The sequence below is a fragment of the Stigmatopora nigra genome, chromosome 5, assembly GCF_051989575.1.
Source record: "Stigmatopora nigra isolate UIUO_SnigA chromosome 5, RoL_Snig_1.1, whole genome shotgun sequence".
Classification (NCBI taxonomy): domain Eukaryota; kingdom Metazoa; phylum Chordata; class Actinopteri; order Syngnathiformes; family Syngnathidae; genus Stigmatopora; species Stigmatopora nigra.
This window is the reverse complement of record NC_135512.1, coordinates 2,409,861-2,425,624: the sequence shown is the minus strand read 5'-3', so window position 1 is coordinate 2,425,624 and position 15,764 is coordinate 2,409,861. Positions and strand designations below refer to the sequence as shown.

The 15,764-nt window shown below is 38.1% G+C and overlaps 1 protein-coding gene across 1 annotated transcript in view; it reads right to left on the bottom strand.

Moving 5' to 3' along the window:
• Positions 1 to 789: 789 nt before the first annotated feature.
• The window catches only part of sh3rf1 (SH3 domain containing ring finger 1), a 31,384-nt gene continuing 16,409 nt past the window's right edge, over positions 790 to 15,764 (bottom strand). Inside the window, exons 3-12 of the mRNA XM_077716885.1 lie at positions 12,233 to 12,511; positions 9,737 to 9,832; positions 9,311 to 9,613; positions 8,524 to 8,634; positions 6,954 to 7,084; positions 5,433 to 5,603; positions 4,270 to 4,523; positions 4,006 to 4,205; positions 3,159 to 3,445; positions 790 to 1,775 (exon numbers count right to left, since the gene is read on the bottom strand). Coding sequence (XP_077573011.1) covers positions 1,607 to 1,775; positions 3,159 to 3,445; positions 4,006 to 4,205; positions 4,270 to 4,523; positions 5,433 to 5,603; positions 6,954 to 7,084; positions 8,524 to 8,634; positions 9,311 to 9,613; positions 9,737 to 9,832; positions 12,233 to 12,511 — 2,001 coding nt within the window. The 3' untranslated portion in view covers positions 790 to 1,606. The remainder of the gene's footprint in view (positions 1,776 to 3,158; positions 3,446 to 4,005; positions 4,206 to 4,269; positions 4,524 to 5,432; positions 5,604 to 6,953; positions 7,085 to 8,523; positions 8,635 to 9,310; positions 9,614 to 9,736; positions 9,833 to 12,232; positions 12,512 to 15,764) is intronic.

Sequence of the window (15,764 nt, the reverse complement as noted above, 5' to 3'; positions counted from 1 at the left end):
AAAAAACTTCCAGCAAGTCGACAAAATCTAGGCAAACGTGCTTTGTTTTACCGTCACTCACATTAGCCAATCGCCAAACAGCAGTCCAGCAGCAGCGTTTTATCGGCAAAATAATCATCTTTTTTTAAAATATTTTTGTTTTTGTTTAAAAAGGTCGGAAATATGAAGATGGAATGAATTCATGTATCTAATTTATGCAACAATCAATCCCGATCAGACTTGTTTTTGTAATTTGAGACTAAGGAACCTGCACACAAAAAATCCACATTTTAAAATCAGTGTGATTAATCTATCAATAGATTAATCTGATTAAACTCAGATTAATCGATTGATAGATTAACCTGATTAAACTCGGATGACTATTGATAGATTACCTTGATTAATCTCAGATGAATCTATAGATAGATTAATTTGATTAATCTCAGATCAATATATAGATAGATTAATTGGATTAATCTCAGATCAATCTATAGATAGATTAATTTGATTAATCTCAGATCAATCTATTGATAGATTAATTTGATTAATCTCAGATGAATCTATAGATAGATTAATTTGATTAATCTCAGATGAATTTATTGATCGATTAATTTGATTAATCTCAGATGAATCTATTGATCGATTAATTTGATTAATCTCAAATGAATCTATTGATAGATTACCTTGATTAATCTCAGATGAATCTATTGATAGATTAATTTGATTCATCTCAGATCAATCTTAAAAATAGATTAATTTGATTAATCTCAGATGAATCTATTGATAGATTAATTTGATTAATCTGATAGATTAACCTGGTTAATCACAGATGAATCTGACCATAAATTAACTTGATTAATCTATTGATATCTTGATTTCAATAATCTCCGATTAATCTAGATTACCCTAATTAATATATTAATAGATTAACCTGATTAAACTCAGATGAATCTATCAATCGGTTAACCTGAATAATCTCAGATGAATCTATCATAAATTAATCTCATTAAACTCAATTTCTGCACTAAATGTCATTTGCGATTAATCTTAATTCATTGGTGGATTAATCGCGGAAAATCAGATTTTCTTCCAGGTTCCTAAATTTAAAGTCACAAAAGCAAGTCTGTTCAGGTGAACGTATTGATTGAGATTAATTTACCAAAATATTAATCTGATTAAATGGAGGAATGCACATTTTCCGCAATAAATGTCAATAAATCGCAATTAAATATCACATTTCAGTGCTTTTGACGGAACTAGATGTCCAATCCATTTTGGCTGGGAGGAGCCAATCACATCTAGCAGCCATAGATTTGCCACATTTTCAAAAAAAATAAAAATAAAGGAACTATTCCGACCGTAGACCCACCCTCCCTGGGGGTGCCGTGTTTCAAAACTGCCAGTTAAAAACCCTTCGAACTACCCGAAAAGAAATAAGTTAAAAAAAAACAACAAAAACATAAAAAGTAGCTTCTTTCTATGAGTAAATTTCAACTAAACTTCTTTCTCTTTTGTGTCCTTATGTACAATAAAGTGAAGAAGAGCACAAGGCACACGTTGACAGCTATAAATTAAAAAAAAATGTTTTAAAAAAAGTAGTAGTGTGTGAGGGATAAGGGGGCGGGGCTTAGATGCTATCCACAAAACTGCCGGGGAAGAGACCCGTGCGGCCATTGCGTTGCAGCGTGCCTTTGAACCAGCCGTCCTCACGCTTGCGGTGGACAAAAACCACGTCGCCCTCCTTCAGCTCCAGTTCCGCCTCGCTTTGTGGCGGATACGACACCACCACGCGGTACCTGAAGGTTACACGGGGGTGAGTTTGGGGGTGGGGCTAAAATTGGAGGTTTCAAACCATGATTTACACCATGTGGGTCATCTGCTATACGGTCAATGGAGGGCAGTCAATTAGTTCAGGTTTTGCATGTCTCTCGGGTTAATTTTATGGATTTTTTTTTGGGTAAAATGAGCGTATTTTCAGGACTATGAGGCGCATTTAAAAGTCTTAACTTTTCTCCAAAATAGATGTTTCTCGGGTTAATTTTTGTTTTTTTTGTTGGTAAAATTAATGTATTTTCAGGACTATAAGGCGCATTTAAAAGTCTTAACTCTTCTCCAAAATTGATGTTTTTTGGGTTAATTTTATGGGGTTTTTTTGTAAAATTTCCGTATTTTCAGGACTATAAGGCGCATTTAAAAGTCTTAACTTTTCTCCAAAATTGATGTTTCTCGGGTTAATTTTAGTTTTTTTTTTTGGTAAAATTAATGTATTTTCAGGACTATAAGGCGCATTTAAAAGTCTTAACTTTTCTCCAAAATGGATGTTTCTCGGGTTAATTTTGTTTTTTTTGTGGTAAAATTAATGTATTTTCAGGACTATAAGGCGCATTTAAAAGTCTTAACTTTTCTCCAAAAATGATGTTTTTTGGGTTAATTTTATGGGTTTTTTGTAAAATTTACGTATTTTCAGGACTATAAGGCGCATTTAAAAGTCTTAACCTTTCTCCAAAATAGATGTTTCTCGGGTTAATTTTATGGGTTTTTTGGTAAAATTCGCGTATTTTCAGGACTATAAGGCGCATTTAAAAGTCTTAACTTTTCTACAAAGTTGATGTTTCTCGGGTTAATTTTGTTTTTTTTGTTGGGTAAAATGAACGTATTTTCAGGACTATAAGGCGCACTTAAAAGTCTTAAATTTTCCACAAAATAGACAGAACGCGCTTTATAATCCAGTGTGCTACTTTTTCATCTAAAAAATAGAGATGTTTCAATTTTTAGATTAAAAAATAATATTTTTGGATAGTAATTCCTAATCTAGTTTTTCATTTTTTTTGCAAAAACAGTCAATACAAAATAAGAATAATGTTAACTCATGTTATTGTTGTGTTTCTACAAATTTCCCAACAATGAAGTCACCAAAATTTAAATTTGGTGGTCTCCAACCTGTGGTTTGTGGACCATTAGCGGTCCATGAACCACCTGGTAGCGGTCCATCAGAGAAATAAACATTAATGTTTTCAATCTCATCTTCCTACTTGAAAAGAGAACATTTGTAATTATAATATATATAATAAATAATTGCTATTATGCTCGAGAATTGCTAATTTAGATAAAAAGCTACGCTAATTTTTTTCTTGCTAATTGGAGACCACTGAACTATTTTGCTCGATGGGGGCGGGTACCTTTCGCAGACGATAGGTCGGGCGTCATGTTGCGCCGACAGCGATGAGCACGGCTGGCGAGGAGGCGGGGCGATGGGGGCGGGGCTTCCCTCCGGGCCACCGTTCCTCCGGTGGGAGAGGGCGGGCTCCGGCGCCTCAAGGTCCAGGCCGGGGGGAGGCGGAGCCTCGGCCTGGGCCACCGGCTCCACCATGGCGGTTTGCTCCGCCTCCAACGTGGGTGAAGAAGGCGGGGACTGACGTGGCTTCTTCTTATTGGACAGCAGCTTGAGGAGGCTTTTCTTTTCTCTCTGGGTTTAATGACAAAATTGATTGGAATTGATTTGAATGATTTTAGTTTATATTGAAAATAAAAAAAATAAAAAAATATATATAAAAAATAAAATATTACAAATATATATAAAATATTAAATATATATATATATATATAAAATAAAATATTAAATATATATATATATATATATAAAAATAAAATATTTAAAAAATATATATAAAAAATAAAATATTACAAATATATATATAAAAAATAAAATATTAAAAATATATATAAAAAATAAAATATTAAAATTATATATATAAAAACTAACATATTACAAATATATATATATAAAAAATACAATATAAAATATATATATATATATATATATATATATATATATATATATATATATATATATATATATATATATATATATATATATATATATATATATATATATATATATATATATATATATATATATATATATATATATATATATATATATATATATATATATATATATATATAAAAAATAAAATATTTAAAAATATATAAAAAATAAAATATAACATAAATAAATAAAAATACCTTAATGTCTTTGTCCAGGCGTCCAGCCACGCCGACAGCATTTCCCGTCAACACGGGCGCCGTCCTCAAACCTTCGCCATCCAGGGAGGCGGCGCTAACATTGGGCGGCGTCAGCGAGGCGGCGGCGCAACCTGGCGCCGCCCGAGATGCGCCAACAGACGGCGCCGTACCATTGGCTCGTTCCTGGCCGTGACAAGCAGCTGCAACACGGAATGTTTTAATTATTCGACGTATGGCGTCCAATGGCGAGCGTCTCCAACTCACCTGTCCTGGCGGCGCCGCGGGCTTGATTGACGGTCATCTGCGAGTTTACCAGTAATGGCGTCTTATTGGGTTGTTGGCCCGTGGCGGTCTGAGCTGTCGGTTGAATGGCGCCATGTTTGGTCAAGTCGGGGGCCGCCACGGGCGCCATTATGGGTCCGTGGTGACTGGATGAGGGTCCCGCCGCGGCGAGGACTCTGCCCGCCGGCGTGCAGAGACTGGCGGGAACTTTGGCGTGCCCGCTACCGGACGCCGTCCTAGTGATGGAGAAAATGGGGAAATTTGTTCCAGATTGGGAGAAAGTTATGCCTGATTTCAATTGCTTCCAAATGTGCAATCTGGATTAAATTAGGGGTGAAAAATGGAGTTTGACGGCGGAAATGTCAGACGGATTTTTGAGCTGGGAAAAAAAATAAGGATGAAATTGTTGACATTTGTGAAGGAATGAGGAATATTCCTGAAAAGGTCAAAAACTAAACTTTGGGTTGTCTATAGAGGGCGCTAGTGTTCAGATTTATTTTGCTTTGGGAATAATCCAAATCAAATTGCAGTTGATAAGGATCAAATTCATTGAGAACTACTTTTATAGTCTTTAATATACACGTCTATAATAGATATTATGGAAATTAGGCGAAATAGAGTCCTGATCTGATACCGAGGAAATTAATATTTAAATAAATATAAATAATATTAGTATTAAATAGGGGGAAAAGTCACAATAGACCTATTTTAGTTATGATCTGTTGGAAATGTATATTTACTATAAATACAGTAATCCCTCGCTATTTCACGGTTCAACTTTTTTAGTTTTAAATTCATAAAAATGTGAAAATCTACACTGTAAAATGAACAATAACTAAATAAACACAATAACTATATATATAGAACTATAAATAAAGAATAAATACAAATAAAATAAAAAATAATAAACTTTCTTCTAGTAGCACTGATTATTTAAATTTTATTTTTGACCCTACTTTGCAGTTTTTCAATTATCACAACCATGTTTGTTCCACATTTACCGCGATATTCAAGGGATTACTGTATTCTGGAATAGTTTTGTATCTGGCAGCTGGATCTAAGACGCCACATGACAAGAATTACTACACATGTACTGTACTGGTGTACTGTAAAATCCTGCCAAGGCCAAAATACTGCGGACTGACCTGCTGACCGGACTCATGTAGTTCCCGGGGAAGACGCCGATCTTTCCGGTGTGCATGGAAGTGCCCTTGAACCATCCGTCCTGACAGCGTTCCAAAACCAGGAACATCTCGCCCTTCCTCAGTTCCAGTTCGTCTTCCTTTCGGGGCACGTAGGGGAACATGGCCACGTATCTGCGATTGCAAAACAGAGACCCCTCAAACCGTGAGAACCCCGGTACAGGAAGTTTGTGTCACCCCGGGCCGAGAAGCAACCCCCGCCCCCATCCCCTTCGCAATTCCCACTACCCCGACACGGAATTTTTGGGGTCAGGGCTCCACTGGGCCCGGCCGGCGAGGAGTCACAGCTGGGGTGTTGTCGTCACTAAATCTCTGGGAAATGTTGGATGCGAGTGGACTGGCGGTGGCGGTGGCGGTGGAGCCGGCTCGGGGGTGGGGTCGAATTCTAAGCAGGTATGTGGGACGTTGCCTCGGGGACGTGGAAATGCAAAAAAAAAAAATAATAATAAATTTAGAAATAGAGGGCTGTATAAACCAATTGTTTCACCGTCTTTTCATAGTAGTAGTAGAATTAGTAGTAATAGAAGTAGTGGTAGTAGTGGTGGTACTCAAAGTAGTAGTAGTAGTAGTGGTGGTGGTATTCAAAGTAGTAGTAGTAGTAGTAGTAGTAGTGGTATTCAAAGTAGTAGTAGTAGTAGTAGTAGTAGTGGTATTCAAAGTAGTAGTAGTAGTGGTGGTGGTACTCAAAGTAGTAGTAGTAGTGGTGGTATTCAAAGTAGTAGTAGTTGTAGTAGTGGTATTCAAAGTAGTAGTAGTAGTGTTGGTGGTACTCAAAGTAGTAGTAGTAGTATTAGTGGGATTCAAAGTAGTAGTAGTAGTAGTGGTGGTACTCAAAGTAGTAGTGGTGGTGGTAGTAGTAGTAGTGGTGGTACTCAAAGTAGTAGTGGTGGTGGTAGTAGTAGTAGTGGCAGAAGTAGTAGTAGTGGTGGTAGTCAAAGTAGTAATAGTGGTAGTGGCAGTAGTAGTAGTAGTAGTCAAAGTAGTAGTAGTGGTAGTAGTAGTAGTGGCAGTAGTCAAATTAGTAGTGGTAGTAGTAGTAGTGGTGGTAGTCAAAGTAGTAGTGGTGGTAGTAGTAGTAATAGTAGTAGTAGTAGTGGTGGTAGTCAAAGTAGTAGTAGTGGTGGTAGTAGTAGTAATAGTAGTCATGGTAATGGTGGTGACAATAGTAGTAGTAGTGGTAGTTGTAGTAATAGTAGTAGGTTAGTAGCTTGGTCGAAATCATAATATAAATAATATTGCTATATATATTTAAATTGGGTGAACAAAAGACTTTTTTTTTTTTTTTGGGGTGGGGGCAAATTTTCCAAATCAGGCGACACGGAGTTGCGTGAAAAAAAAGTGTGATGGTGACGTCCCTGTAAATGGACTCTTCGCGGCTCCAGAGTGTACTTGGCACACGGCGGCAGCAAGAAATTATTATAATTTTTTTCTTGTTCTAAGCGACGCCACCATTTGTCAACTCACACTGTGGGTCTTTGTCTGCCGGCCTGGTCGCCCACGCCGAGGGAGGGCCTCTGCCCCGCCGACGACGGCGAGTACCCGGCGCCCCCGGCGGACGACTGAGGCGGAGGAGGTGGCGGTGGCGGCAGAGCGTCCTGCGGGGAGGGCGAGAAAAAAAAAAACAGGGAAGGTGTTGATGATTAGTTCTTGTTTGTGTTTGCGTAATCACAAAAAAATACTTTAAATCTACTACAAAGTAGTTTTTTTCTGGCTAAACTAAAACTTTTCCTTCCCAAATGAGATCGAGTTATTTAAGTGATCAACATTTGACCTTCTTATTTGCCACATTCTGCTTGTTTGTTTGTTGCTAGGAGACGGCGCAGCTGTATGAAATGACCAGTCACCCGTCACTGAGATTCACTCAAATTTAACTTGGCATTTTTGCAAAATTCCCCTTTAGATCCTCGTGTGGGTGTGTGTATTGTCGTCAATGGCAACGAAACACAATCAGTATTGTCATTAGTAGTAAATACTCTTATTGAATTAAAAAAAACAGTAAATAGTCTTCAATTTTCAAAAAATAATGAAAAAAAATCTCTTAAATTTTAATTTTAGCGTAAAAATGGATTACCACCAACAGCGGTAATCCCTCGAATATCACAGCTTCACTACATGGCGGATTTTTAGTAAAGTATTTTTTTTTATTTTAAAAAACTACTTTTTTAATTCAAAAAAATAATAATTTTATTTTACAAAAATACTTGTTTTTAATGTTCATAAAATATGAACATCCACGCCAAAACTCACCAATAAAAAAATGTTTAAATTCTTTATTTTTTTTTAAATAGGGGTAACCATACTTTACAATTCCCCCTCCCTATGTCTAATCTACATTAACCACCACAATCAATCAATTACTATAATAATCAAAATGGCCACGACACGACCGCAGTGACACGGCACCCCCAAGCGATGCGCTCACGAGGGTCCGCATATTCCGGTCGACTGGCGATGGCGGAGCTGAGATAATTAGGCCGCCTGTGAGCTACAAGACTCATGTGTACAAAAAAATCACATAGGCTTCCCAAGTCAAGCGGACAACTAGCTCCGCCTTTTGTGTGCACATTCCTGCTCATTCACAAACTCGCCATGACGTACAAACACACACAAAAAAAATTGTGTGGGCGGAGCTATTATTGCTGCCTTTCCATAGCATCAATATGAAAAAAACAACAACAAAACAAGCAATTTTGCTTCATTTTGACTACCTAAAAAATAGCTTAACATATTTTTATGAGTATTAACCGTGACTAAAAGCTCCAAAATGGATTAAGAGTTGTCTTGTGCGCGCTAAGTTATTTTTTTAGAGAATTTTTGACAATAATAAAAGAAAATAAATGAAATATCAGTGTTTTCTGATTGACTGTTTTGGGTGACTAACTATGAAATAGTTTTTTTTTTTTTATTAAAAGGGTAGTTTTTAGTTGTTTTTTTTACATGTAAAATAATATTAGAGTTGTTATTTATTTTTTTAAATTAAACATTTTTTAATTTATAGCATCTGTGATGTGTCCTAATTATATTTCATACGCACCAGTGGAATGGTTGTGTAGTTGGTCTCAGGAGGAAATGTGAAAACAGTCGCCGTGGTGACCGGACTACTTGGGGGCGGAGTCACAATCAGTCCAGTTGTGCAAATGTGTACCTTTTGAACAAAAGAAAAAAATGTGGCTTATTAAACAGGAAGATAAAACTGACTTTTTGCACATATTAGCCACCTTTGCGTATAAGCCACACCCTTAAAATTGCTTTGAAATGGTTGAATTTGATGATTTCTCTCGTATAAGCCGCCCCCAAATTCACAATTTTTACTTCCATATTCATGGTTTTAATAGGGAGTACAAATGTGTTATTTTGAAGGGAAAATCATAGGAAAAATCATCGCAAATGGTATTTCTGAGATACTTTAAAATTTGATTGGTGGATTGTACATTCCAAAAGGGTAGACAAATTCAAAAAGGAAGTCATGTGACCAGTACAACCAGGAAGTGTCCTTAACAATCTAGTTAGGTAAGATGGCGGCACCCTGAGCGAGCAATGGCAGGCACAAGTGAGTTTTTTTTAACATTTTATGCCAGATATGATTCATTTTTTTTCTTGAATTTCATTCTTAGACGTCAAAATACATATTTTTTTAGCATTTTATCTGTTAATCTTTCCTCTATTTTGAAATAAATGACCATATCGGCCACAGTATGGCGTTTCATCTGGTTAATTATGTGCATGTCAAGTCTAATTTATGCGCATATAAGCCTTACCCTTGATTCAATCATATTTTTTTTATATTAAAAATACGGCTTATATGCGAGAAAACTTGGTACCTGCGAAGGTGCGCTGCAGGACAACCCCCCAGTGATCTCGCCGATGCGTGCGGCGGCCGTGGGGTTGCTGGAGCTGATCAACACCGGCCCGCTAATCTCCATGGAGTGGCGTTGAGGGTGCGGAGCCAACACCGGCTTGTGGGACATTGTAAGAGAAGTGAAGGAATGTCGTTTTTTGCTGTTTTTCTTGTCCCGTTGGCCACCGTTGTTGCTCAGGGGGCCCGAGGAAGCCCCCTCGCCCGATTCCCCGTTGGTTTCGGAGGTTTTATCCGACTCGATGAGTTGGCGGGCCGCCGAATTAAACTGAAAATGTACAAAAAATGGCGTTGGGTGAAACTATTTTGGTGTTTGAATGGGACGTCACCTGCAAGACGACCTAAATTTTGACACGATTCTGCCGTGGTGTGTTTTTTTTTGTTTTCTTACCTCCACGTAAGAGATGGGAAAAATTCCAATTTTATCTCCCAGCATGCCCTCTGCCCAGTTTTCGTCCACTCGGCGGATAACGGTCAAAATGTCATCCTGTGGGGAAGGAGAATATGTTATGGCTTTTTTTGGGAGGTTTGTTGCACTCAAATGTCACAAAAAAATGTCAATGTTAGTGATGTGCTTGATTAGAAATCAAATGGGAATCGATTTGAAATCATTTTTATAGTTTTGTTTTAATTTGAAGGACAAAAGACGTCTTCTGGGTATCGGATCTGGACTCGGTTTTGGCAGATTTTCAAAATTAGATCAAAAAAAAATATGCCATTAGGTACTATACCTAGTACTGTATTTGCCGGAGTATAAGACGCAGTGTTTTTAAGGGTTTAGTTGAAAATTGAGGGTTTAATAGAAATTATTCAAACAAGACATTTTAAAAACATTTTTTTGTAGATAAAATTCGGCTTAATATGACCATCTTGCAAGAAGAATATTTAGGTCATAATATCTGAATAGGGATCAAATTGAAGCAGCTATAACTGTACTTGAGTAAAAAAAAAGATATATAAAAATAAAATGTAGCTATGTTAGTTAGTTTTTGGTGCAAAAAAATAGGTACATTTAATTTTGACGTTTTTTTGCAGCGCTTTATTCAGGGGTCCTGAATTTTTCTATTTCTATTAGATTTTTTTGAATAAAAAACTTAAAAACTCAGTAATATTGCACTTTTCACAAAAAACTAAATAAAAAATGTACGCGGATTTGATTGAGCATTTTTCTGTTCTGTAATAAGAAAGTTGGAAAAAATGGTGGTCATATCAAACATAGAATTTTAAATGCAGTAAATTTTAACCAAATTGGCCATAATAAACTAAAATATATATAAATATAAACTCTATTTTTATTTAAGCCTTTCAAGATGACATGTTCTTTGTTTTGAATTTTATTCAATGAAATTCCCCCCAAAAAATTATAATCCAATGTTGTTGTTTTTTAGCATTGTTTGGCTAGCTGGTGCTAGCTACCCCGTTGCAGCCTATAGTCCGTAAAATCCGGTCATTTTGTGTTTTGGGCTACCTTGGCGAATGGCAGCTACCCCGTTGCGGCCTATAGTCCGTAAAATCCGGTCATTTTGTGTTTTGGGCTACCTTGGCGAATGGCAGCTACCCCGTTGCGGCCTATAGTCCATAAAATCCGGTCATTTTGTGTTTTGGGCTACCTTGGCGAATGGCAGCTACCCCGTTGCGGCCTATAGTCCGTAAAATCCGGTCATTTTGTGTTTTGGGCTACCTTGGCGAATGGCAGCTACCCCGTTGCGGCTTATAGTCCGTAAAATCCGGTCATTTTGTGTTTTGGGCTACCTTGGCAAATGGCAGCTACCCGTTGCGGCCTATAGTCCGTAAAATCCGGTCATTTTGTGTTTTGGGCTACCTTGGCGAATGGCAGCTACCCCGTTGCGGCCTATAGTCCATAAAATACGGTCATTTTGTGTTTTGGGCTACCTTGGCGAATGCTAGCTACCCCGTTGCGGCCTATAGTCCGTAAAATCTGGTTATTTTGTGTTTTGGGCTACCTTGGCGAATGGCAGCTACCCCGTTGCGGCCTATAGTCCGTAAAATCCGGTCATCTTGTGTTTTGGGCTACCTTGGCGAATGGCAGCTACCCCGTTGCGGCCTATAGTCCGTAAAATCCGGTCATTTTGTGTTTTGGGCTACCTTGGCGAATAGCAGCTACCCCGTTGCGGCCTATAGTCCGTAAAATCCGGTCATTTTGTGTTTTGGGCTACCTTGGCGAATGGCAGCTACCCCGTTGCGGCCTATAGTCCAAAAAATACGGTCATTTTGTGTTTTGGGCTACCTTGGCGAATGGCAGCTACCCCGTTGCGGCCTATAGTCCGTAAAATCCGGTCATTTTGTGTTTTGGGCTACCTTGGCGAATGGCAGCTACCCCGTTGCGGCCTATAGTCCATAAAATACGGTCATTTTGTGTTTTGGGCTACCTTGGCGAATGCTAGCTACCCCGTTGCGGCCTATAGTCCGTAAAATCTGGTTATTTTGTGTTTTGGGCTACCTTGGCGAATGGCAGCTACCCCGTTGCGGCCTATAGTCCGTAAAATCCGGTCATCTTGTGTTTTGGGCTACCTTGGCGAATGGCAGCTACCCCGTTGCGGCCTATAGTCCGTAAAATCCGGTCATTTTGTGTTTTGGGCTACCTTGGCGAATAGCAGCTACCCCGTTGCGGCCTATAGTCCGTAAAATCCGGTCATTTTGTGTTTTGGGCTACCTTGGCGAATGGCAGCTACCCCGTTGCGGCCTATAGTCCAAAAAATACGGTCATTTTGTGTTTTGGGCTACCTTGGCGAATGGCAGCTACCCCGTTGCGGCCTATAGTCCGTAAAATCCGGTCATTTTGTGTTTTGGGCTACCTTGGCGAATGGCAGCTACCCCGTTGCGGCCTATAGTCCGTAAAATACGGTCATTTTGTGTTTTGGGCTACCTTGGCAAATGGCAGGCAGTCCTTGTCAGCCTCCTTGTCCTTGAGCTCAAAGTCGTAGAGTGCCTTGCACTGGGGAGGCGGCTGGGGCAGCGGCTTGAGGATTTGCACAAAGTTGGTGGGGAAGAAACCGTGGACGCCGCCCATCTCGCCGTGGAACCAATTCTCGTCCACCTGTCGGCGCAGGACGATGACGTCGCCTTTGCTGAATTTCAGGTCGCCCGGTTCCTTGCCGTCGTAGTTGTAGAGCGCCTTGGCGCAAGGCAGCTGGGGGGCAGCACCCTGAAATCAAATGGGAGAAGAACGTCAAATTTGATGGGGTTGGCTCCGGCACCCCAGCTAATTATGAACACCTTGATTTGGTGGCCAGCCAATTACAAGGCTGTTAACTAATTCATGTGTGTTTTATACAATGAATGCTACTTTCTGGTTCTTGTTATACACATAGAAATAAATGGTGGCCTGTTTTCACCAAAAAATGTTTAAAAAAATGTTCAAAATAATATTTTTGAACATTTCTGAAATGAAAAAATTTTTTTTTCAAAAATAATATTTTTGAACAATACTGCAATTGATAAACATTGCCAAAATAATATTTTGGAACAATTCTGCTATGAAAAACATATTTTTTCTAAATATATATATATATATTTAAATGTTCCATCTATTATTAAGTTAAATATTATAGTACTGTATATGCATTTTTTACTATATATCCCACGGATTATTTTTTGGTTAAAAAAAAACAATACCAAATGTACATTTTTATGAAATTACGTTTTTCAGCAAAAAAATTAATCAATTTGCAAATTTGCGCCAGCCAAACCAAAAAATAATCCACAAATTTGACAAATGGGAAAAATGTTCCAAAATAAAACCCTAAAAAAAAATCCAACATATTTTATAAAACATTCCAATACTAAAATAACATATTTTTCCTCTCTCAACTCTAAAAAATGACAAATTCAACGACCCCTAACTTTCCCCAAAGTCCCTAAATTACTCATTTTGTGGATGTCAATGGCCTTAATGAAGTATTGTCCTTTTTTTAAAGAAAAAAAAACACAGCTCAAGAACTGACGTCCAAAAGTCTGTCAAGGATTTAAATACTCATGTCCGACTAATACTTTGAGAAGTCCAGTCTCTTTATCCCCTGCAAGGAGTTTTTGTAACTGGGGCCCCCAAAAAAGCCTGAAAGGACCATTCAGCCGGATGACAATTCTAGGCAAGAGGGCCAAGCCAGTAGGGGGGGTGGCAGGCTGGACCGCCATCAATATTCTCCATTCATTAGGGTTAGGTGTTTGAGAGTTAGGGTTGTTTTTTAATGATTTTTTCTCGCATATTAGCCGCATCCGCATATAAGTCGCACCCTTAAAATGCCCTTAAAATCATGAAATTCAACAATTTCTCTCGTATAAGCCCCCTAAATCCCAATTTTCATCTCCATATTCCTGGTTTTAAATATGGGGATTGAGCCCTTGGTGTCAGAAATGCGAGGCAAGCATGCTAACCACTCCACCACCGTGTTGCCTGTGAAATAAATTCAGATTGTTATTATTATTTTCTTATTTTAGTTTATTTTTATTGTAATTTGGCGGGTCAGCATTTGTGCATTTTTGTTCATAAGTTGGCAAAATTGTTAAAAATTCCAAACGATAACGTGGGAGTTTTTTTTGAGGATGTGATTAAATATGAAATAACAGAAAATGTTGAAAGTTAAATATTTAAGTATGGTTACGTAATGGCTGCTATGCCGCAATTGTGTGTGTGTGTCGGGGGGGGGGGGGGGTCATCTTCGCAAGACTGCTTCATCCGTTGTTTACTTTAGTTTTTTTTCAAACTTTTAACCACATTGTAGAGTGAATGATTACATTTTTAAAGAGTTAAGAGTGGTAAAGATAAGTGTTAGCATGAACTCATTCACTGCTATTGTTATGAAACGACTAGCATGCTAATAGACACAAAATTAGCATGCTAACATCATCTCACTATAAGGCAAGACAGAAATTTTCAATATTTTCAATTTTTTTTAAAGCTCATTGGTTGACGGTCCCTAAAAAAAAACACCCATCGCTTAAACTCCGCCCCCTCGCCAAATACCTTTTGGCCAACCTTTATGTCGACAAAAGTTGACATCTGCCTACTCTAATACATTTAAAAAATAAATTTTTGGTTTTCAGTCACCCGCGAAATTACCACCCCATTTTTCTTAGTGTTTATCAAAGGATTGGACGCTACAAATCGGTCGCCGGGCACAGTCAGTCAGTCCTCAACCGTAGATAAAGATTTGGCAGTCGTGAGATTACCGTGACGCCCCCCGCGTTATTTTTACCGCCCCGTTGGCCCCATCAGCACTGCCGGAGTGGCCAAAGTAGACAAAAGCCGTCACCCCCGGCGGCCTTCTCTCGTTTTTCAACGCGGCGACGATTGGAAATCTCTCAAAACTCTGCAGGCAATGCCCGATACACGCAAAGCTACAGTTGAACAAAAAAATAATAATAATACAATGACATTGAGATAGTTATGGTTGTCGGGAAGTTATGTGTTCATAACTGGAAATGAGTTTTAGTATGTTTTATTTGGGTAACATAGCCAATATTTCCTCCATATATTACAGCCTGTTAGCAAAAAGATAATAATATGAAAGTGGCGTTATATTTACTCGAATAGGCCACACTTTAAAATATAAAATGTTCTATAAAGTAGACGGAGTGTTCAATCAGTATGCATTAAATTCAAGATTCTGTAGATGTCGCTGTATGACTTCCTGGGTACATTGCTTGCTGACGCGCTATATTTATAAAGTGAAAAGCCAGAAGTGACTGTAACATATCATGCTACAGTGTTCCCTCGCTACTTCGCGCTTCAGCTACCGCGGACTCGGAGCTTGGCGAATTTTTTTCAGGAAGAAAATAATAAAAAATTTAAAGATATTAAGTTAAAATTATAAATGACATCATTTTACAAGAGGTGGAACCAAAATATTCAATAAGAATTAGTCATTGCATCAAAAAAAGGCTAAAGAAATGGTCAATAACATGGTGAGAGTTCAGGAAAATAAAAAAATTAAAGATATTAAATTAAAATTTATAAATGACATCATCTTACAAGAGGTGGAAAACAAAATATTCAATAAGAATTAGTAATTGCATCAAAAAAAGGCTAAAGAAATGGTCAACAAATTGGTGAGAGTTCTGGAATGGCATTGATGACGTCATGGCTGTTTATAGGCCCAAAAAACAATGTTCACAACTCCCAATAACCATGTTTTTACGTGTAAAAAAACTGCAAAAGATCCTCCATCCGTACTACTATGATATTTTTGCTTGGTGGTGCTTTTGTGCACGTGTTATACGTTTCTTCAAGCTTTAAGCATCGCGGAAATGCAGCTATTGCGAGGGGTTCCGGTCCCCATTAACCGCGATAAGCGAGGGAACACTGTACTCGCATAGGCCACACTTTAAAATCTAAAATGTTCTATAAAGTGGACGGAGTGCCCAATCAGTATGCATTAAATTCAAGATAATGTAGATGT